At 40.2% G+C, this 25,506-nt stretch overlaps 1 protein-coding gene across 1 annotated transcript in view; it reads right to left on the reverse strand.

Annotated features, from left to right (window-relative positions):
* LOC132391221 (microtubule-associated tumor suppressor candidate 2-like) overlaps nt 1-25,506 on the reverse strand; it is a 305,375-nt gene that overhangs the window by 204,033 nt on the left and 75,836 nt on the right. Inside the window, exon 3 of the mRNA XM_059964130.1 lies at nt 18,846-19,052. Coding sequence (XP_059820113.1) covers nt 18,846-19,052 — 207 coding nt within the window. The remainder of the gene's footprint in view (nt 1-18,845; nt 19,053-25,506) is intronic.

A 25,506-nucleotide genomic window follows, 5' to 3' on the forward strand; every position in this document is an offset into this window, starting at 1 on the left:
TAAAAATACATAAATTAAATAATCTAGTCTCTCATTAACTTCAAATTCCACAGTCTGCTTCTAATATACTGACCCACAATTCTGTCTTAAAATGTGGTGTATTAATTATTTATAGAAAATACAGAAATGAGCTTTACTTTCTTCTTATCATAAGCATTAGAAAAGTTAAGGCATAAAGTATACAACCTCTTCTAAGTTTGAGACATTGGTGGTGTTTGAAATACTGATTTCCAGATGCGATGCTATATGACAGTATGATGATATTTTACCTCACACTACTACCTCAGCTCAATAACATATCAACACAGATAATGAACTAAAGCAAATTAGTGCTGGAGAAAGTAATGGCACCGAAAGCCAATAAATCCCTGGGGTGAGATAACATGCATCAAAGAGGATAGTTGTGAAAATGTGAATGCATGGGTTATCATATTACAGAATTCGACAGATTATGGATCATTCCTGTGAATATGAAGGTAGTTTTTAAAATGCACTATTTCAAAAAAGGAGGGAGGGATGAAACAGGAAATTACAGTCTGGTTAGTTTACATTTGTAGTGTGGAAAAAGATGGAGATTATTATAAAGGATGAGATAATAGGACACTTGAAGAATATAAATGGGATTCGATATTATCATCATGGATTTCTGGAAGGCAAACCTACTAGACTTTTTGTGGGAAAAGTGAAGAAGGGAAAACAGTGGATAGTGTGTGAAAGGATTTTCAGAAAACCTTTGATAAACTTCCATGAGGAAACTTAATATATTAAATTAAAGCACAAGGCAATGGGGGGTAATGAAAAATTGGTTGACAGACAGGAAATAGAAAGGAGCAACAAATGGGTCTTTTCAGCAGGGCAGGGTACCACAGGGATCAGCTCCAGATATTAAAAAATACGCACAAAATGACACAGAAGAGGAAGCAGAATGTAATATTTCAAAGTTTGACGGGATTGTTCGATTGTGAATTATGAGGAGGACGCAAAGAGGCTTCACGGAGACAGATGGATCGTACAACTGGGCAAAACATAGAAAAGCAGGGTAACATGAACAAAAGTGAAGGACTGTGGAAGCAAATAACACTGGCTATATTTAAGAAGGAGAAGGATTCATTTCTAGATACAAAAGGCATCAATGACTGTGGGAGAAAGGGAGAATGTTGTATAGAGGCAGATAATCAGCCATGATCATACCAAATAGCATGGTAGGCACAAAGCACTGAATGCTCCTAATTTCTTTGTTTCCACATTAGGGTGCTCCATAGAGTAGCAGTCATAGAGTACTGAACGCAGCAGCTGATGAAGGGTTTTAATCGAATTTCAACTTGGAAACGGGGAATTCAGTCCTACCAAACATGCTGGTGTTTACCCGAGAACTGATGCAGTAAACAAAGATGTGTAAACACAAGAAGTTCTGCAGGTGCTGGAAATCTTGAGCAACACACACAAAATGCTGGAGGAATTCAGCGGGTCAGGCAGCATCTATGGAGGGGAATAAACAGTTGATTTTTCAGGCTGAGACCCTATACCCTGTTTTGTAGCAAGACTGAAGCATCCATGTCTGACAATTCTATCAGAATGTAATTAAGAATTATGTAATTCACTTTATTTATTGCCTAATGAGATGTGCTATGTAATTTCATCAATGTTAAGAAATTCAGAGAGACAGCTCAGAGAACTGCTGAGCCTTTATAAAGTATTTGCTCATGTTGACTGGTGATAAATTTCTATCTAATATTGCAGAGTTTTCATGGAGATCTATAATGTGACACCAGTACAGCAAAGAGCTCAGAAATTGTCGAACCTTGGTTTATCAAAGCCATTTGAGACATGAGATGACACAATTGCTTCAAACAGATTGTCTTGGTTTATAAGGAAGGATAACAACATCTCTCCAAACTCTGCATTCATAATTGACTTTTCCTTTTTGTAAAACATGTTTTGAGAAGCAGCGATATCAGATTTTTATTTCTGAGAGGAATTCAGTATATTTACTTGGGGAAAGGTTTCTTTTATCCATCATTCATGAGAAAGAATCTCCATAACCAATGTACAAACCCCACCCACCTACCCAGCTCTCTGTTAACAGCAAGAATTCATCATTTGTTGTGATACTTTAGCTTAAAAATGAACCAAGTAAAAAGGTAGGTCCCCATATCTCTCATCATGAAGTTATGAAAATTAAATTTTCAGTTAACAACCTTGCTCCCTGATTCTAAAGTAAACTAATTAAACGTGTGGCATTCTGAGTTAAAGAGTAATTTCAGAATGAATTTCAGACATGTTCACTTAAGTTCATTTCTTCTGGTTCATTACTTCAACAAAGTCCTTCTATTGGATTAACAGCCTTGTAAGACTTTTATTCATCAATTGAGGAATTACCTTAATCAAGACACGCACTAATGGCCACAGAGAATTTATTCAGTATTATTTAGTAGCATTATGGAACGCAGATGCCAAAGCCATTAGAAAAAAGTAATATTTTTGAATGTCTAAAATTCTGTAGCTGCTAACATGGCACTTTGTTCAGTAAACCTGTACACCTCTTCGTGAATGCAAATATCTAATCAGCTAATTAGGTGGTAGCAATTCAGTACATAAAAGCACGCAGACCCATGGTCAAGAGGTTCAGCTGTTGGTCGGACCAAACTCCTGAATGGGAAAGAAATGTGATCTAATGAGACCATGGAATGACTGTTGGTGCCAGATGGGATGGTTTGTGTATCTCTGAAACTGCTGATCTCCTGGGATTTTCATGCACAAAAGTCTCTAGAGTTTACAGAGGATGGTGTGAGAAATAGAACTCATTCAGTGAGCAGCAGTTCTGTAGGTGAAAATGCCTTGTTAATGAAAGGGGTCAGAAGAAAAGAGCCATACTGATTCAAGCTCAAGTAGCCGAGGGTTACAACAGTGATGTTCAGGAGAGTCTCTCTGAATGTAGAACATGTCAAATTTCAAAGTGGATGGACTATAGCAGCGGAAGACCATGAACATACACTCAATGCTACACTATGAAGTACAGGAGGTAGCTAATAAAGTGGCCACTGATTGGTTTGAAACAAAAGGATATAGGTTCTAAAACTGTGTTAAATCTAAATTTGCTGTTTTATTTACTAAACAAGCAGGAAAGTCTGAAAATCAAAATCTGCAGATGCTGGAAATGGTATCGGTAGAAAAAGAATAAGGTCACATTTCAGGTCCAGGACCTTTCATCAGAACTGAGCCAAAGCAAAAACAAGTTCATTTTAGTTAAGATGGGGAAACAGAAGAATGAAGCTGAGACCTCTGTAGTGGACTGATCATTGAGAATCACAGAGCAGGCTTTCGAAAAAAAAGCTATCAACAATTATCATGATGATGGTCTTCCTCTTGGAAGAAGGAAGACCCGTGACAAACTCCATGGAGATGTAGGCAGAGGGTGGAGGAGCCCTTGAGGTTGGGTACGGGGCTCCTTGTTCTGGGTGCACACCTTGCATGCCTGCACGTATTGTCAGACCTCTCTCACCATTCCAGGCCACCAGTATCTTCTCTTGATGAACTTGAGGGTCCTGGTGATTCCTGGGTGAACAGTCATTCTCTATGCATTTCCCCAGTGAAGTACCTGAAAATGGGGGACTGTTCTTCGGAATCTCCCCTTGTGCCTGGGCCTTGTGAACGAGAGTGTCAATCCCCAATGAATTGGCACTATCACCTTGGTTGTGGCAAAATAGTGGCAGACTGCTCCTCTTGTTTTGGTTTGTCGAACTGACGGGACAAGGCATCTAGTTTCTGTTTTTTTTTCACCATGATTGGTAGATCAGGATGAAATTAAAACAGCTAAAGAAAAGGGACCGCATTGTCTGCCTGAAATTGACCCAATACATCCATATCAATCACTGGGCACTCATCTATATTAATCCCATTTTCTAGCACATAGTCTATAGTCTTCAATGGCTAGGTGATTCAAGTGCTCAGCTGGACATCTCTTAAATGTTATCAGTAATTTAGCTTCCACCACTCTCCGATGTCCCAGGGAACCTGAGCGCAACTATAAGTGGCTGGACACCTAGATGCAAGTAAATAAGATGCAAGTAAATAAGGAAGACATCTAGCATGTTTATTACTAGAGGATTTGAATATGGGTGATGAAGTAGAAAGTCTTGCTACATTGGATAGGGCCTTAGCAAGAACAGACAATTCTTGAAGGGCTGTGTACAGTTTGCTTCTATTAACAAGGGAAAAGAGAGAGTCCAGTGAAGATTCTGTGGACTGGTTCCAGGGATGTCAGTATTGCTAAATAGAAATAAATTGAACAGATCAAGCCTATATTATCCAGATTGTAGAAGAATGAGAGGAAGTCTCATCAAAACTCACAGAATTCCTTCAGAGCTTTATAGATTGGATCGAGGGAGCAGGATTCCCCTCACTGATGAACTCAGAACCAAGGGTCAGTGTGGCATGCAAGGGGAAGGTGGTGTAAGACCATCGCACATAGGAACGGAATTAGGCCATCGCTGACCCATTTCTCTCCCAACCTCATTGTCCTGCCTTTTCCCTGTAACCTTTCATGCCTTGACTAATCAATAATTTATCAACCTCCACCTTAAATACACCCAATGACCTGGCCTCCACAGCTGCCTGTCAATGAATTCCATATATTCACCACCCTCTGGCTAAAGAAATTCCTCTTCTTCTCCATTCTAAATGGACGTCTCTCTATTCTGAGGTTGTGACCTCTGCTCTTAGACTCCCCAACTACAGGAAATATCCTCTCGACTTCTACTCTGTTGAGGTCTTTCACATTCAATAGGTTTCAATGAGATCCCCTGCTCATTATTCTGAATTCTTCTGAATTCCAGAGTACAGGCTCAGAACCATCATATCATATGCCCTCATATCATAAGCCCTTCTTTTCCAGAGTTATTTTTGTGAAGCTCCTTTGAAATGTCTCCAATGTCAGCATATCTTTCCTTAGTTTGGTCATTTGTAATGTGCCGTGCCTTATGATATAGACAATCATGGTCTTTCTATGACCATGGTTGTTCTTGGTACTTCCTTAGATATGAAGCCCGAAACTGTTCACAATACTCCAAGTGAGGCTTCACCAGTGCCTTGTAAAGCCTCAGCATTACACCCTTGTTTTCATATTCTAGACCTTTCAAAATGAATGCTAATATTGTAATTTCTTCCTTACCACAGACTCAACCTACAAGTTTCAGGGAACCTTCAGAGAATTCTACACAAGGATTCCCAAGTCCGTTTGCACCTTAGATTTTTGAGTTTTCTCCCCGTTTAAAAAGATACTTCTCCATAAACTCAATTTATTGACCACACCTTCTAATATTTTGAACAACATCCATTTATCTCTGATCATAGACTTATGATGTACTCTGGGATATTTTTCTATATAGTATGTGTTATACAATTGCAAAGCTGTTCTTGTGCTGAAACCATTCAACCCAACCTACAACTAATGCAAATGTATAAAGTAAATTAAAACTAGACTACTTGAGATAGTAAATATAAATACTTCTGCATTTCCATTCACCACTGGAATGCTTCAAAAGCATAATTATTTTTAAATGGAGCTAGAATCTCAAAACTAGAAAGCTAAGCAGATCTTGTGGCAAATCATGTAAACAAATGTTTTATGGAACTATGAATATGCAGACTAGGGGACTGAGGAATCTGTAGAAATTAAACCCAGTCCCTACACACAAAACATGCTGTAAAACAGTGAGTTCCGTTCGTTTTATGTCCTTACATCTGTGATATGTGGATTCTGTTACCAACTGCCAAATCTGATAAACAGAATTCACTATTTTCTATTCCCAGTTCATATCTTAATATTTAACTTCTACCAACATTACATTTAGGATATACGTATATGTAGAAATATAATCAAGGTTATCTAAGATTATGAATTCAGATGAAGTCATAAACTTAAAATTACAAGATAAAATGTTATACAACATATACTTGAGCTGAAAATATATGTGAGGGGTTCTGGTTAATTAGACTATTGGTTAACAGGGGCAGCCACTTACTTGGGGCAATAACTCTTAAAGAACAAAATCTAATCCAGAAAATTGCCAGGATTTACTTCACTTATTTGAGACACTATTCCACTTAATTGGGACAAGAGACTGGTGAACAGTTTCTAACTAACGTCAGTTGCGTTCATTTGTGTGGCTGTTAAACACTATACCTTGCTTAAGTGTGAATGTTTTTTTAAAATAGCATCAGTTGGATGTGTTTGTGTTCGAAAAAGTGACCTTTGTCACTGATAGTTGATGAGCAATAAGCAGTAAGAGAATTCCAAACTGTTTTGCTTACTGCAGTTTCAAGCTTGGACGTGCCAGAAGTGGCTGGGAATGAAATGAAATGATTTCGCTACTTCAACAAGTTAGGTAGGAACTATGAAGAATATGAAGTTATTAACAGTCATCTGAATGTTACAATGAAAATGAAGATTTGGATGATACAATCATTGAAAGCAGTGTATGAAGGCAGTCCATTGTCTGTGCTGATTTTGTTCATTTATAGTCAACCAACAGAGCAGGGCAGCGTATACTGAATGAAGTCCTCTGTTAGTAACTATTCGGAACTAATACACAGTTTTATAGTACTATAGTAGTATTGGTAGTGTTCTAATTTGTTCTGGATTTCATTTATATATATAATTTACTACTCAGATATATGGTAGCTTGTAATTTTCTTTAACCTTTTTAACTATTAACTATTTCCATGAATCTTCAGCTAACTGGGCCAAAAGGTACTGGTCCTGATATGTGCGAATTTACCCAAATCCACTAGATGACCTTACAAGTTATCTTGAAGTGAAATAAAATGTCAGTGTCAACCATCTATATTTCCAACTTCCAAACTTCTAGAATAATGATTCAGGGAGTAAAAACAAGAAAGTGCTGGAAACACCAGGATAGCATCTATTGATAGAGAAACGTAAATAGCATTTCAATCAGGAGACACTCCAGAAATGGACATGACCTCTGTTTCTCTTTTTCACGGATGCTGCATGAGCTTCTAGTATTTTGTGTTTTACTTCAGAATTCCAGCATAGGCAGTTACTTTTATCTCTCAATGATTCAAAAAGGTTGTTTGACAACAGAACCTTCAGGTCCCATTCCAAGCATCTGTTCAATCCATGAATATGCAACTTTACATGCTCACTGAACCATTATTACTTTTTAAAAAATTATATTCCAGAAAAGATGTTAGAATTTGGTGCAAATCCAAAGTTTTCAATCACTCATTCCAAAGAAAACAATTCTAGCTTATACAAGCTTCCCTCAATACTAAAATGTTCCAGTTTTGGCAACAAGTGTCTTCTGCTCTTTTCCAATGCAATGAATTCTTTACTAAACTGCACGCCATATCTATATTGTATACAATACTAGCATACTCCCATGCTGTGATTTGGTTAATAAAAGCATGCTGACTACCTCTGTAACACCCTTACTCATCTGCCCTGCTATCATTATTAATTGATGAATAAATTGAGTTCCCACTGTTTCTCCTCACCATTCGTTATCCTCCCTCTCATTTATTATATAATCACTTCCCTTTCTGTATGACTCAATGAAATTACTTCACTTGGCACATTTCCGTCCTACCATCCAGATCAAAGCTTTCCTCCTCTCAAATTCACAGTGTTTTTCTGTATCATTTGAAAACTTCTTTATCACATCCCTTATACTTAAGTCTAAATCATTAAAAATATATTACAAGAGCAAGGAATAAGTAATGGAAGTTGTGAAATTCTACTGGTAACTACTCTGCAGTAATAAAGTTATACCACCAGCCATTGCTTCCTGCCACAGAGAATTTTGGATTTAAATTGTCACTCTTCTTTAGATCCGTTGGGGGTTTATCCCTTTTGATCTGCCTGCCATATGAGATATCTTCAGAATCTTTGATGAAATATACATAGTCTACATCAAACATATTGCTCCTGTCAATGCCATCTTCTTAAACTCAATCACAACTATTCCCTAAAAAACGCATGCTGAGTGATCTTGATTCATCAGTGCCTCCATAAATGCACTCTCTCAGAACTGAGTTCAATAATTTACTCAAAATATCTGGTCTGCATTTACTTGGTTTATCCCTTTCTAACTTTGAAAAAAAAGGTATATTAGCTATTCTCCAATGCTCTGGCACCAATGCTGTAGCCAGGGGAAATCGAGAGATTTACTTTGATCCTTCATGGTTCCCTTCCTTGCTTGTTTTTAACAATTTGAGTTACATTTCATTTGGACCTGACGATTTGCCCATTTTAATATATTGTACTTCCTTACAATGTAGGAAGCCATTCAACCTTTTGACTCTATGCAAGCTTCCAGAACAACCTCATCAATGTTGTTTCCCCACTGACTGTATTCTCAATTGCCTCTCACATGCCCATGAACACTTGTCAATTCCCATATCAGTCACTTGCATTAGGGATAATTTACAGGCAACAATTAAGTTAGCAGCCAGCAAATCTCGGGGTGTGAGAGATAATTGGAGCACCTGAAGTAGACTGACACAATCACATCGAGAATATGCAAACTCCACACGGACAGTACCGAAGGGTGGACTGAATCTGGATGACCGGGGCTATTATACAGCTGCACTACCTGTGCTGCTAAATTAGTTAATACTTGCTCTCTTATAATTCTTTAATTTATAATTATTCTTTCTCAATTTTAGTTCTCTGGTTTCCAATGGAGTTAACCTCAATTGCCTAGCCATGAACAACTCTGCAAGAGACTGTCCATTTGTACATAAACATAGTAACTCCATAGGAATCCAGACTATTCTATCACCCTGCATTGTTATGATTCCGTCTTGAATCCTGACAGCTTTCTCTACTACTCCATTACAGTAGGAATAAGCCAGGCATATATCACATTGTTAAGCCGTTTCATTCCATGATATCTTCAAATTCAATATTTGTGAAGCGACTTCCATTGTCCAATACTAACATGTAAGGTAGTCTTTGATCACTGAACATCTCTCTGAACTTTACAACTGTAGTATGTTGAAATATTCATTTGATACTGTATGTCCATCCATTTCAAATGAGTATCACTTATCAGTAGGAACACCTCCCACAGAAAGGTCTAGCATTAGCAACAAAGAGACTGCTCCATGGCTGGTTGAGCCATTCCCTAAGATGAGGTGAGGTGAGGGCCTCCATCGGTCAGGTTTGACCATGGATTTTGCATCCCAGTTGTCTAGATACGCAAGCCTGGGCAGTGTGATATGGAGAGAAAGCTGTTGCCCATGTAACAAGCTCCCTAAGATGAGGTGAGGTGAGGGCCTCCATCGGTCAGGTTTGACCATGGATTTTGCATCCCAGCTGTCTAGATACGCAAGCCTGGGCAGTGTGATATGGAGAGAAAGCTGTTGCCCATGTAACAAGCTCCCCCTATCTATTCAGAATCAGAATCAGGTTTATTTTCACTGGTATGTGATGTGAAATTTGTTAACTTAGCAGCAGCGGTTTAATGCAATACATAATATTGAAGAGAAAAAATAAATAAAAATAATAATACTAGATAAACAAGTAAATCAATTACAGTATACGTATTTGGATAAAAAATATGCAAAAAAGAAATACTTTATATTAAAAAAGTGAGGTAGTGTCAAAGGATTCAAAGTCCATTTAGGAATCAGATGGCAGAGGGGAAGAAGCTGTTCCTGAATCACTGAGTGTGTGCCTTCAGGCTTCTGTATCTCCTACCTGATGGTAACAGTGAGAAAAGGGCATGTCCTGGGGGCTGGAGGTCCTTAATAATGGACACTGCCTTTCTGAGATGCCACTCCCTGAAGATGTCCTGAGTATTTTGGGTTCATCTGATGAACCCAAAGGAATGGCAGAGACCGATACAGTTTGTCACCAGCAGCATTGCTGGAGTTGCCAGTCAGTGTTGAATTCAATGCAGGACTACTTTAGGGACTCCAGCTCCAGATTTTCCCCATGAATGGGCACAGCCACAAGATAGCTGAGGTTTGAGATAAGAGTCTTCCTTCTCCTAGATGAGCTGCCACCATGGCTGATGAATCCCATCTGCCCAAAGTGACTGGTTTTGAGGCACCAGTAACTCACCTCTGCCCCTCTCCTGCCAGGCTCAGTAACTGAGCAGCACTCCCGAAGGTGCAGTGGTGCAGATGCAGACAGATTTCTGTTTACTTGAGAATTGGTGCAAGACTTCAACTTTTACTCATTGTCAGAGTCTATTTCTGGTTACCATTTGTACTCATTAGCTAACCCCTTCAGTCTAGTATTTCCTGTTGCAAAAACAATGTCCAGCCTTGTGGTTGAATGACAACTCTACAACACATCCTTCTGTTGCATGTTACACTCTGCATTTGCAAAAGCCTAGGTTACCTTTTTAAAATGGTATTTAGTTTGCTTTGGAACAGTGTATTGTTCCATTTCTGCCACCTGTACACTGTTATTCGACAGAGCTAGTCTGACTTGCATGTCCAGCATGGTTTTGCTTGCTAATTCAACTGCCCGGGCAATTTGCAGTGACTTCTCAAAGGTCAGAATCACCTCTGATAATAATCACGTCTCATTACTCATCATGGACACTGACATGTTCCTGGGCATCTGAGAAAATGTGTTGCCACAATTACTGTCTTGTGATAATTTCATCAGTTCAGCTACATACTTGGTAATGTTTCATGAAGTTTTCTTATTCATTTAAAGGGAGCGGGCTTGCAGTTAGCGGCCCATCTACTATTGCCCTCGAGAAGGTCATGCTGAGCAGCCTCCTTGAACTGCTGTAATCCTTGAGATATGGGTGTACCCACAAAGCTGTCAGGGAAGGGCTTCTGGGACCTTGACCTAGTGAGGGTGAGGGACAACAACGTATTTCCAATAAGAATGTGGTATGCCTTGGAAGACAACTTCCAGGTGGAACAATTCCCAAGCTTTTACATCCCTTGTCCTGGCCTAGCCAGTACAGGTCAGGAGTTTGGAAGGTGCAGTTTAAGGAGTCTTGGTGAGTTGACGCAGTGCATGTTGTAGCTGATACAAACTGCTGGAGACAGTCTGCTTCCAGCACCAACACAGTATGCCCACACCTTACTAACCCCAACCTCTACATCCTATGGACTGTGAGAGGAAACCGGAGCACCCAGAGGAAAGACACGCAGTCAAAGGGAGAACATACAAATTCCATACAGAGAGTGGTGGGAATTGAGCCCCGATCGCTGATGCTATAAAATGTTGCACTAACCACTAAGCTATCATGCCATCAGGCCCTCTGGACTTATCCACCTTATTGCCTTTCCGAAGACTCAACACAATCTCCTCCTTAATCTCAAAATTCCCCAGCACATTAGCCACCCTCCAATTCGTCCTCTTCAGTAAATACCAAAATAAAGTACTTCAGCTCTGACTCCAAGCACAATCTGCCTAACTTATCCTCCCTTCTCTTCACTTAACCACTTTTCTTAATAAATGAATAAGATGCTTTTGGACTATCTACAACCCTGCCGGCAAAGGACAATTCATGGCCCCTTCTGACCTTCTTATTCACCTGCTTGAGCACTTTCCTGGTACCTTTATACCAGGTGGCCCCTGTTTTTTGAAAGTTCAGTTTACGACAGCTCGCTGTTACGAAAGACCTACATTAGTACCTGTTTTCACTAACCAAAGAGGATTTTCGCTTTTATGTAAAAAAGACACCCACTTTATACGTGTGTTTACCCCGAGAAAGACTACCATGACCATGAAGCCTTATGCGGGCAGTTGTGTGTGCATACGTGTATGTGCCAATTTTTTTCTCCAAATCTATTTTGGCTCGCTGTCTTCCCCATTCTGATAAGTGAAACTACACCGTACATACAAAATTTCTCCTTTATATAGGCTGTATATTTATCATATCATTCCTGCTTTTACTATATGTTCATGTTATTTTAGGATTTATGTGTTATTTGTTATGATTTGGTAGGTTATTTTTTGGGTCTGGGAATGCTCAAAAATTTTTCCCATTTAAATGGTAATTGCTTTTTCGCTTTTCGACATTTTGGCTTACAAATGGTTTCATAGGAACGCTCTACCTTCAGATAATGGGGGAAACTTTGTATTCCGCAAGGGCCCAATCTGATGTTAGCTTCTTTCTGGATAAATTTAGGACCTCTTGGTTCATCCAATTTCCCTTACCTTCCCGTCCTTATCCAAACTCCTTAACAGAACATATGCAGATCCTGAGCTTTGCTCAACTGGGCTTTAAACATGTCAGACGTGGACCTGTCTGATAGCAGCAGCTCCTAATCAACATTCCTTATCTCACAAGTCATCCCTTCATAATTTCCCTCACTTAAATTAGTAACTTCCCCCAAGATTTGGCTTTGTTGTTACTTACAACTACCTTATAATGAGTTGCAGTCACTATTCTCTAATAAAGTTCATCTACTGTCAAGTCCACAACCTGACCTGGCTCATTTCTGAAAACAGATCCAGTATGTTCTCTCTACATACTGTTTCATTAACTCTTGTTAGATGCACTGAAAAAATGATGTCCCATCTAAGCTTCTTAGATCACAGAAGTTCCAATTAATATTGGGGAAGTTAACAACCCCCACTATGGCAATTCTATTCTTTCTTCACTAATCTATACTCTGCCTACATATCTGTTCTTCCTCTTTTCCATGACTATTGTGGGCCGTATAGTATAATCACAACATTCCTCTCCCACCTCACTAAAACTCTCACCCATGATATCCTCAGTTTCCTGATTCTCCTGAGTACATTCCAGTTCCAGTTCCTTGACCCGGTCTGTTGGGAGCTGTAGCTGGGTGCACTTCCTACAGATGTAGTCGTCAGGTAGATGGTGATGTTCTCTGACTTGCAGGAGGAATATTCAACCACCCTGATTGCTATTTTATCTACACTGCATCAAAGGTCTCAGATTAACGGGAAAGTTAAAAACCTTACCTTCTCCTCATTGAATCCTCTTGAGCCAAAACCTCAGTTCCCTACTCTTAAGCAGGCTGAATCTCCCAGTACCTGCTTCAAAGTGGCCAATCCTCTGAACCCCACCTTCCTTTTAGTAGTTAAGTTGCCCTCCATAAGGTAATAAATCAGACCTCCATTTTTACAAGCTCCCTCTCTAACTCTCAGCTTCTGGCTCCTTGGAAAAGTGAAAGTGACAAGAAACAAGGCAATTATTACCTGACTCAGTTTCACTTTGGTCCTGTTTAACTTCAGGAACATTTTCCTCATTACCAAAATGTTAAGCCTTAACATACAAAGTTAAGATGGATGCTGAGTTTCATCTTAGTTTCAAGCAAGTTCAGTACGTCTATGAACACAATCCTTACAAAGATCAACAAAAATGGCATCCACCAAAGATCAAAAGGGTGACAAAGGAAAGCCCCTAAGAACACCCTGCTGGCTAAGAAGGGAACCATTTTCTACTGTATAGAAATTATATGCAACACTGGATTCACCCAGTCCATTTCTAATTGCATACTTGCCTCCTGAAGTGTCTGAGCAACTAAACAACCTGTTTCATGGATAGACTGCAGAGATGATAGGTGCCCCTTTTGGCTGCACATATGTGCTCTTTTCACGTTTATATTTTAACCAGAAACCTCAGCACGGTGGACAGGAGCCAGAAGGAGAAGAGAACACTTACGTTTGTTGTTCCAAACTCTTACAGGAAGGCAGATACAGAAATGCCCTCATATGGTTATGAAGGCACTAGAGAAGGATGCTGGACCTTTCTCTGTGGAACCAGAAAGAATTCTATAGCTCTTCTTGAAAAGCCGAGAAGAAAACATAACAGCCACAAGAAGAGCCATATCAGTCAAATGATACTTTGCACATCAGCTTAAGTATAAACTACTTTCTCATCCAGCCATATTGAACTAGTTGAGGTTTGATGGTATTATTGGATCCTGATTAACTTGTGAATAAAGGACCTGCCAGCTTCGGGTTGGCAGTTTACCCACTTACCTCAGCATGTCCAGTAGAATTGGGTTTGGGATTGATTATCTTATTTCTGGTCAGTAAGCAACTTGGAAAATTTTAAAACCACCCATCCGATGACATTAAGGTAAGATTACCATCTCATGATAATCACACAAGTAATGAAAAAGTGCAGGAAATGCTATACCCTAGAGCAGGGCTGCCCAACCTGGGGTCCAGTCCATACACCCCTTGCTTGATAGTGTTGTTTCCTGGCATTAAAAAGGTCAGCAACCCCTGTCTTGGAAAGAAGCATTTTTATCAAAATGATTGCATATTATATTTCTATTATTATGCTCTAGATATTTAGCATTTGTTTCACACGTGTTTTTCTATTCTCATCTCTTTCTGTAAACCTAACCTGCTTTCTGCCTACAGCACAAAGCAAACTGTAAAAGAATATTAAAGATTAAGTGAATAGCCAGCCACCAGCAGATGCAATTTAGTCTAACTAAACCTGAAGCAGTGCATTCTGTAAGGACAGTAAACCTGGTGTTCAATATACTCCAGGGAGCTGATGAACAATGATTTAGGGTCAGAGAAAATAAGTGATTAACTACTAGCAAGTAAGTGGGAAAAGGGATCAGGAGAGCTAATGGGTTGCTGGCTTCAGCATAATATAGTTCTTCTGCACTGCTTATTATTAGATCTGTGATAGAACTTCAAGGGTCACAGACTGTAAAACAAAACACCATTGCAATTATAAATTGATTTTATTTGAGTGTGGTGTTCAGTTTTTGATGACCCTTTTAGGAAGGTTATACTGGCTTAGAGACAATGTGCATTATATACTTGGTCACAAAGTGATTATGGAATAAACAAATTAAGATAGTAAGAGAAATCTTACTATCTTTCCTTTCAGTTAGTCCTGACGAAGGGTCTCGGCCCGAAACGTCAACAGTGCTTGTCCTTATAGATGCTGCCTGGCCTGCTGTGTTCCATCAGCATTTTGTGTGTGTTGTTAAGATTTTTAAAATCTTACAAAAGCAATATGTGGTAAATGCTGGCTTAAATCAAGCTTGATAAACAACATTTTAGTGCACTTATAGACTTGCAAGTCAGAACTGGATTTAACAATTTCTAGTAAAAAACCTGCATTCCCCAGTTTCACCTCCAGGAGAACATATTCGGATATTATATTATCCCTTGTACCAACATTTTTTTTTCTTTTTAAATTTTCAAATAAAGCGAACTATTTATTTATTTAAAAATACAGATGGCAGCAGGAGCTTCTGGCCCTGGATTTTTCCCTCAGAGTTTACTCCTGAAGCCTTCCCCATGAGTGGGTATAGCCACAAGGCAGCGGAGGTTTGAGATCAGAGCTTTCCTTATCCTAGATGAGCTGCCACCCACAGCTTACGAGCCCCATTTGCCCGAAGCGACTGGTTTTAAGGTGCCAGTAACCTGCCTTTGCCCCTTCTCCTGTCAGTAGGAACAGTTCTGCTGGGCTTCGTAGGCAACACATGAAGATGAGGAGCTGAACTTGGATGTCAGAGGCTACTACAGGCACACGCCACTGGGAGCATTTAATAGGTAGTGGGAGCTTGTCCCCATTACCACCCCAGCTGTAACAACCTTGAGAATAAGAGATGATCTCCTACAAGAGTTTTGAGGTTGACAGGGTAGAAACATGAATGATGCTTCTCTTACCTAAAATGTCAAGACCAGAAGTCACCTCCCGAGGGTGGTGGATCATTGGAATTATATACCTAAGAGGTCTGTTAAGACTCAATTGCTCAGGTAGTGATTGATCTTTGGATATAAATTTATTGGAGGAATACATGTGTACAGGAATGTGGCACTGAATTGAATGATCAACTATGATCTTGTTGAATGGTGAACAAGCTGCATGAAGATAAATGGCTTTTTGCTCTGGTCAGGGAATACAGGCAGCCCCTTGGGGGAGATGAGCCAGGCAAGAGGTCACTGGCACAATCATATGGACAACGGGGTGATAGGGAAGTGGCCCGGACTTGCTAAACACAGTCCTGAGGTTCATGTATTCGGGAAGGATGGCACTAAGGTCTGGAAATTCCTCGGGGGGGGGGGGGTTCTGAGCTTGGAGACAAGGGGATCTGAGCATGGCGGTGGCAGTGGGAGTGACAGAATGGGCTCCAGCCTACAATCTTGTGACTGAGCCAGTCAGTATGGGGTTGTGTTTAACTAATCAGGGATGGCCCAGGATAATGAGAGCTTGAGAAGAGTCAATAACATAAAGGGTTAACTGTTCATGATGGTTGCTGGATAAACTGAGACTCACCGGGGCTGTGACATGAGTCTCTGGCCACCAATGGTGACTGGAGAGCAGACGTGGGGAGTCCCCACTGGGCAGCCGAGTCAGAATCGATAAAACACCCTCCACACCAGAAGCGACCAAGACGGAGACTACTTGCCGTTGGATGCCCCACTCCAGAGGAGCAGGCATGAAAGTGAGTGGGGTCACACTCACCAGTACTCCTCATCCTACTGGTGAATGCTTGGCTTTTACTGGGCAGGTGGTGACAAAGTGGTCTGGTTGGCCACAGTACACACAGGAAAGGGTGCTGATTCACCTTTGTCTTTCAGTCGGGTACAGTCAACCTTCATAACTTTGGACTGGAACTGGAATTGTAGATGGGGGCAAATGGCAGGGCAATGTAGACGGATGAGGAGCTTGGAACTCACCCCGTAACCCCAGGGACCCTCTAGAACCCCTCCCTTCGTGGCACTGCTGAAGGCGAACATCAATACGGATGGGCAAATCCACCAGGACTGTGCCTCCGAGTTCCATCTGCTGGAGGTGGCTAGGGTCCGGAACTCCATGGCATAATCTGACACAGATCTGCACCCCTGGTGTATATGCAACACTTCACAGGCAGCCTCTCTCCCATGTTTGGAGTGATCAAGCACTTTTCTCATCCCCTCAGAAAGCAACTGAAAACCAATGCAGAAAGGTGAGCCTGCTTCCCAGATGGCTGTTTCCCATTCTCTCACCTGACCAGACAGTTGGGTGATGACATCATCTACCTTGTCTCCATCAGTCAGAAAGGTTGTTGGTTGTAATTCAGAAATGAGGGAGCACTGGGAAAGAAAAGAGCAGCAGGTACCAGGCTCACCTGAGTACTTTTCTGGAGGAGGCAGGACAGGAGGAGTAAACGAGAACATGGAGAACGGGGCGGAAGATGCAGTCGCAGAATGTTGATGGGCGCTCTGGGACAGCTGGAGTGACTGAGGCTGGGCCACAAGATTGGCAGAAAGTGACTCCAATACTCTGAACACGGAGTCCAGCTGGTTCTGGTGTCTCCCCAGCATCCCTCCCTGTTGTTTCAGGACAGTTCTCAGATGATTGGGGTCTGCTGGATTCATTATGTCCAGATTGTATCATCAGGGTAATGGAGCAGGGATCCAATCACAGACCCAGTACTGTGCACACACAGTGATATTAATTGAGTAACAAATCCCAACGTGCAAACAAAGTCAGTGTCAAAGTTCAGGCAGAGATCAAAGCATTCAAAGAAATCCAAAAACCAGAATCAGGAAACAGGCAGAGTCAATATTCAGACAGACACAGTACAGATGGGAATACTGGAAAGGCTCAGGAAAGTTCACTGGCACAATCTGGTAACAGACAGGTGAAAACACAGGACTGAAATACACTGAGCAATAAACAGAGGCAGATGATAGGTGGAGCACAATGAGACACAGGTGGCAGCAATACAGGTAATAATGAGAATCAGGTGAGAGGTGGAGAACTCAATAATACAGGGGCCAGAGTAGAGCAGGAGCATGAAAACAAACATGAGCACATGGTAAAACAAAACCACAGACTGATGGGTAGGGGGAAACACACAAAAAGACAGAGTTCAACTGCAGGTACTAACAGTTCTTTGCTTATGTTTCTCGTTATTTCCAGAAATTAGTATTTGGGCAGCAAATGCTTGTGAGTCTGTGATTCATGCACTTTAACAATGTGATGAGAGCAAGGTTAAAGTCAAGCCTAGATGGGTGTGTTGATTACCAACAGTATTTCTCAGCTGTAAACATTATACTTAATTCCTCCCGCTAATAAATTAGAGATGAAAATATAGTGACACAATGTTCACTGTGAACAAGGCTGTATGAATACTACACATTCACTATTTATTCCTTTGCTTACACTCGTTAAGTTTGCATTTCTCTTAGAAAGTGGCTAAATGACCATTTCTACATCAATTCAGGGCAGTTCTGACTTTGCATTGATGCAAGAATGTCGGCTTATCTTCTAAAGCTGTTTCATTTTCATTTGAGTTCAGAATAGATGTAATATAATTTGGACATTATAAAATTATATTTAACTTTAAATTTTTTTTTTGCCAAGACATCTGAGAACATATTTCCCACTTCAAGACTTGAATGCATGTGCATAAATTTGAATATTGCAAGCCTTCAGCAATGCACAGTTAGCAGCATAATTTTATTTTCTTGGTTAAGCAATGCACTTCATAGGTAACAGCCTGAAACTGGAGCTGGAATTCAATACAATTTCAGCCCAAGTCTATGAATTCCAAAAACTTGTCGCTGGCAGGGTCATTCAAAACCCGTTTGTAACATCTTCAATGACTTACAACATTCTGCACAATATTTAACTGAAATATGCCTGTCTCCAAAATACTAACATTACATAATGTACCATATGGAATGGTATAAGATACTAGGAAATCAAATTTTAGATGTATATACCAATAAGTACTTAAGCTTAATTCCAATAACTCTCTCTTACGTTTTCTGACTTTACCTGTTTCAGAAGTCTGAAAGTTTATGTCATTTCAATCAAAATTCAGGGTGGCCATTCGATTCCTTTAAGATGAATAAATTCACAGACATGTTCAGGAATATGAAAAATGTTTGAACTGTAGCTTACGATTTGCAGTCTTGCCGTGGTCACTATGCACACTGTCATTGGACTGGTTGCTTGATACTGATGACAGACTTGAACTTCTGACAAATCCAAAAGCCATAAGTTTAGCTGCTGGCAATCGAGAGTAACCAGGGGGACGAAGTCCAGAGTGCCCAGGTTTGGGCAGACTTGATCTCTGGACAATTGGTATGCTGTTTTTCTTCTGGTCCACTGAAATACAGAAAAGAAGAATTTTATTTTGAAATAGGAACTGACATAACAACTCATAAAAACAGCAAAGCATCAGATTTATATGTTGGAGATTTCTGGAATGTGAGTGTCAATCACAGTCCTGTGAATGTCTGTCAGTTATTTCATTAGAAATTATTGTTAGAATACTCTCAAAATAATATATCAATTCTATATGAAAATACAATAAAATTGAAGGAGTTCTACTATCCATTCATAATGCTAATAATTGCATGCCAATAATTCAAATTTGCTATATATTCATCATTTATGTATTGAGAAAGTTTTTCTTGGTCATAAAACAGATACAGAGATGAGTACACCAATAATGTATCATTCTAAATACAGCATCATTCCATGCATACTTCAAGTTTCCTAACATCTGTAAAGTAAATCCCAAAACACTTCAGAGCCAATAAGAGAAAATAATACACCAAAATACAACAGCCAATATGGACTTGGCAAAGTCCCACATAAAGCAATTGAATAAATAATCAACTTCCTCTCTGACGGTTTTGAGTAAAGTTTAAATGTGACTAGAATGTGCAGAGAATTTATCTGCTTGGTTCTGAAGTCTTCTGAGAACTCCTGTACATCATAGAAGCAAGCTTGATTTGAGTTACTGTTGAAAGGAAATTCAGTAATGGTCACTTGACAATGAAGCACTCACAGAGTAAGTGTCGAACTGGATTAAATATTTTCTATCCTCCCTCTCCCCCATTTGTTTAGGGATCTCATTAAATGGAGACTGGTACCTTTGCTACAGACCACATACCTGTTCTAAAAATGAATTGTAAAAATAATTACTGCTTTGGGCACCTTTCTGTCCACGAGATAAAGAGGAGGAGGAAAAAAGTATCCCGAGATCTAGAGTTCATTTGCAAGCTCCCTTGGCAGTTTGTACAGGCTTCAATTTCTACTTGCAGAGTTCTGAAATAAACCGTCATATCTGGAAAAGAAAGATTAATAAATCCTAAGCAGGGTCTGCTAAAAATTATAGCAGGACCTAGACATCAGGGATATCCTAAATTCAAAGGAGCAACCCTGCTTGCTTTTCCAAAAAAAATTATACCAAGGCATATTAAGGGAATACATGCATGCTCTAGGTGGCTCTTGATGTAAGTTGGCAACAGCAGATGACGAATGTTGAGCTCTATGATGACATACCGATGCTCACCACTACAAGCAAGGCGAGAAGACTGCAACTAGCGGGGCACTGTCTAGGCCACTCTGAGCTACCTGCCAGCCTAGTCATCACATGGGAGCCCAAGCATGGGGGGTGGGGGGTGTGGTGAACTATATGCCTGTCTGGACGCCCCCTGCTGACTGCTCCTGTGGCTCCTCCCACAGGCCCCTGTATAAAGACGATCTGAGGCCTGACATCAGCCTCAGTCTCCAGGACATAGTTTGATGGACACTCACTCCTGGTTCCTTCTTCCAGTCAATAAAAGCCGATATCTCGCCTTACGTCTCAGTGTGAGTTATTGATGGTGCATCGGGGGGGAATGAACCCTGGGCACTCTCCTAAGACTACGGTCAACACACTCCTAGAAGATAGCCGTGTAGCTAATGTAGATGATCTGAAGACACTGATGAGGGAGAGGGAGGAATGGAGAGTCCATCATTGTGCCTGACGCCAGCCCCCTAGGCCTGAGTCGACGTAGTAGTATATTAAGGGAACTAAGTTTTAAGAAAAATAAAAAGGCTTATAAAGAGAATTCTACTGATTTTTTTTAAACTGCAGATGCTGGAAATCTGAGATGAGAACAAAATTTTATGGAATGCTCAGCAGGTCAGGCAGAATCTGTGGAGAGAGAAACAGAGGCAATGTTTCAGGCTGAAGATCCATCACCAGAATGGCAGAAAATTCCATTACTTGGTCGCTGAAACAGGTGCAATGGTTACATTCTGGAATGCCAACGCTGCCAGAAATGGAAGAGTGTGTATACCTCGGAAAGTAAAGCATAAATATTGATTCAAGATTTTTCATAGAACAAAGGAAATAGAAAGAGCGACTGTTTTCAGTAAAAAAAAATAACAGAGAGGAATAATGCATGCAGTTCTGGTCACCACACTATAGGAAGTGATTACACTGGAGAGATTCTAGAGAAGATTTACCAGGATATTGCTAAGATGTGAGGACTTTAGTTATGAGGAGAGATTGGACACACTGGGCTTGTTTTCCCTGGAGGATAGGAGGGTGAAACTCACTCACTTGCCCACTCACGTGACCTATCTATCAGATTCTATGTGAACTCCTCAAAACATATTTGTATCATCAGCACACCTAACAACATTCAATCCCTTCATCCAAGGTATTGATATTGATTTTAAATAGCTTAGATCTCAATCCTGTTGTATCCCATGAGTACTGATTTGCAATGCACAATTGACATAGGCTTACATTGTCACATTCTACAAAGGCTTATATAAATATGACAACTATGAACTAATTACCAACACCATAGGTATGTTTTAGGTTGGATATAAGCCTGCACAGGTGTACCTACAATATGGTGAATAGTCCAGCATTATTTTGCTGGCCAGTCTTTGAGTTCTATTGGTTTGAGCCATGATCATTAACCTGACTGATTTGTATGCAGGCTGCTTATTACTCACTACTGATTTATCCCATGCATACTGTCACAAAGGTGCTGAAAAACAAACACAATGAAAAGTTAAAAATGTATTCCTGAAATATTTCTGATCCCTTTATATCACAAGTATGTATATATAGCATACACAAAAGTAAAAATATCTAAAGATGCTGGAAAACTGACAGATCAGCAGTAGGAAAAGTTGACTTTTTCTCTCCAAGCTGCAGCCAAAATTGCTGAGTTTTAATAGCATTTTTCTTATTATTTCCACAAGAAAATAATGTCTTGACAAACAATTCTACTGGCAGTAATGCAAGAAACAACAGATAAAGACAACTGGAAGTTCAATTCTACATTATGCTTCCTTTTTTAATCAAATTTCTGAAACGGAGTCTAATAAACCTAAATATTTTGCATCCGCAACAAAAGACAAATTTTTAATCCAACTGCTTCATGTAGCAAGTAGCAAATTAAGTCAAAGAATCATATAGCACGGAAAGAGACTCTTCGCCCCTACTCTTCCATGCTGACCCAGGTGTCTTCTGAGCCAGTCCCATTTGTCCACATTTGAACCTTTACACATTTCCTATCCATCAACCTGTCCAAATGATGTAAGTGTACCCACATCTACCACTTCCACTGGCAGCTCATTCCATATACCTATGCATTGGCTTAAGCTATGTCCTCTCCTGTACCCTGGGGAAAGGACTATGACTATCCACTTTATTGTGCCCCTCATGAGACAGTTTCATGTGCTCCGGAGAAAACAATGCCAGCCTATTCAATCTCCCTGTAGAACTTAATTCCTCCACTTGCAGCAAAATTCTCTCAATCTTTTTTACACCTCTCTAGCTTAATCACATCCTTGTGTGAAATGGACAACTCAGGAGGGCAGTGAAAATAAGTTCAACAGAATTGCAGAATAAATTATTAAAAAGGCATTTTATAGCACCTTCTGTGGCTTTCCAAAATCACAAAATAATCATCAATCAATGAAGCCCTCTTAAAATGCAGTCATACTTTAATATCGGTGGTACGGTAGCCAATTTCTACAATGTAATGTCCCACAAACACCAATAAGAAAATGACCAAATAATTCATTTTAAGGCATGTTTAATGAAGCCAAATATTGACCATGACACTGGAATTTAACTACAGCACACTTCTACAAAATAACTTCAGGATATTTATGTTCATCCGAGGAAACAGGCTGAGCCTTGGTTTAATGTTTCATTGAAAATCAAGCACTCCCTCAGATTTGCTCTGTGAATATCAACCTACATTCTTTGTTTCTGGGATAGAACTCACATCCACAAATGTGAGACTCAGGGATGAGCCATTGCCGACTCTCATTTTAAGCACTGGAATTAAAATAGAGGGGATGAATAACTGATAAATACCAATCAATGGAATTGGAAAGTCAGTTTGCAGGGTATTTAATCTTTGGAATTGGAAAGTCGGATTGCAGATAATTTTCTGAATAAGTACTTTCCTGTATTGCTATTGTCTCTGAATCAGTCTTGAGCCATTAATGAGGATAGCTCACAAATTAGCTGCAAGCACCACAGCTCATTAAAATAGTGCTGAATCAAAGGCCTGAAATGATTGTGAGCTCATGGGGATAAGACTGATCTCTGTGGTACTCACTCTTTTCCAAGCCACAAAGATCCCAATGAGATTAACAGAGTAAGCATACTTGAGGTACTATTGTGCCAGGTTGCAAAGCCCTGAATGCCCCACAGATCTATACAGAGTAGTCAGATCACTCTATTAATAGTTCATCACCATCGCTCAACGCTGACCTGATGCCAGCACAGTAACTTTGGGGCTCAGTGCTCTATTTTACATCTTCGCTTAAAGAAGGATGTCAGAATATTATTCAGCCAGAAAGAGGCACCCTTTGCCATTCAACCTCCACACTCAACTACACTGCACCACAGCATCTGTCATCAGAGCTCAGAGAGTCTAACAAGTAAATATTATTAAGTACCATTTACACAATCACCGCACTCACATTCACTCTCTACACGATTCTTCCAGTGGCTTATGCACCAGGGACAATTTACAGTGGCCATTTAAGCTACCAACTATCACGTCCTTGGGATGTGGGAGGAAATTACAATGACTGGATGAAGTCCACGTAGCCACAATGAGAATGTGCAAACTCCACACCAACAACGTCAGAGGCCAGGTTGCTGTGAAGCAGCAGCTTTGTTAGCTGGGCCACTCTGCTACCAATGATCAAAGGTACTGTTTAAGGATATCATCAACTTCTCCCATATTGTTACAAGTCTACAACTGTTTGATGCCTTCGAGTGTTGAGTCACACTGTCAGTCTGCAGAGAGTGGTGTTGGGCATCAGCTTGACTTCAGGCTCTCTGCACAAATAAGTTGGATGCACCGGCAGGGATTCCTTTTGTCAGACGACATGTTAGGAAAAATGAGCTAAAGCTGTGCAGCAGAGAACAGGTTCCTGGAAGAGAACGGAATGTAGAAGAGCCCCCAGCAAGATAGAATTTCAGTCAACAGATTCCAGGAGCAAATTTTCTCTCTGAACCTCAGCAACGAGTAATATGCAAGTCAGTGGCATATCCACGATGGTGCCTTTACCCAAATTGCCCTCCTGCTGTGGCCATAAACACAACCTCTTAGCATGAGAAGAACAAAATTCCCTGTGGTTGTCAAGGTAATTGTGGTAATGAATTTCCTTCCAAGATGAAAATATTTGTAGCAGCTTTCAACTACTTAAGGGAAATCATTTCTCTTCAAAGACAGTGAATTTCATAATCCCTGGGCCAAGGGCCAGGAGACCTGGAGAAATTGGAGTTTTGCCATGATTACAGCCTTTCCTGCAGTGCAATCTGGTAATGATTGCACAGATGTTGGTTTGCAGGCATTGCATGTCAATGCCATTCCACGCTGGAGCTGTGCCTCCATGATTCTGTACATTCAACATCCGGTGGTAATGCAAATCAGTGTGTAGTAACCTGGCTGAAATAGGCACACCTTTGTTCCACAGCAACATCTGCATCGTTGTAGAGAACTGAAGCGTGGCTACTGGATGAAGGTAACAATGAAGGCATGTCGATATGATCTGCATTCACACACATGTTGTTGCTAAGCGCTGAAATCAGATTAGACTGCTGCAAATGTAATAGAGAAGTTAATTCACATGATGAAAAATATTTTCATTGCCTTAAACTATAAGGAATTCTACAATACTTGAAAGGGTGGTTTCTGTGGTCTATGGTGCTTGTTGTGCAACCTTGAGTCACAAGGGCCCAGCAGGAGAGGAAGGAAAAGAGAGAGCTCTAGATGAGGAAAATTAGGTAATCCTAGAAAGAGTCCTTCTGTTCAGACTACCTTTAAAATGTATTTTGAGTCTAATTCCAAGCACTACAATACTAGTTCTCCCTTCACAAACAGACGCACACCCTCCCTTCATCATTCATATTGCTTCTGTTCAGCCCCTGTGCAAAAACAAATAGACCACAAAATAAACATTTGATTCCAATTTTGTAAATAAAATCATACGGTCATTTTGTTCATCTTCTGCTTGTTCAAATTATGATTCAATTTAATGGCTGCAGCATGGACGTTCACTGCTCTGGAAGGAAAATAGGCCAGTCTTTGGCCTAAAACACTGGCTTCAGATTGGAATGTTGTTTCAGAGGTGGTAAGCTGATTCACTTTAGACCTGACACAAGATCCAAAAGGTGATTCTCCATGGGAATGTAAAGATAATTGAAAGCAAATATGATTAAAATATGAGTGACAGGAAATTTATCCAAGAAGTATAAATGAAGAGAAGAATGAGAAAGCAGCAGGAATTCATGTTT

The sequence above is a fragment of the Hypanus sabinus genome, chromosome 3 (assembly GCF_030144855.1).
Source record: "Hypanus sabinus isolate sHypSab1 chromosome 3, sHypSab1.hap1, whole genome shotgun sequence".
Classification (NCBI taxonomy): domain Eukaryota; kingdom Metazoa; phylum Chordata; class Chondrichthyes; order Myliobatiformes; family Dasyatidae; genus Hypanus; species Hypanus sabinus.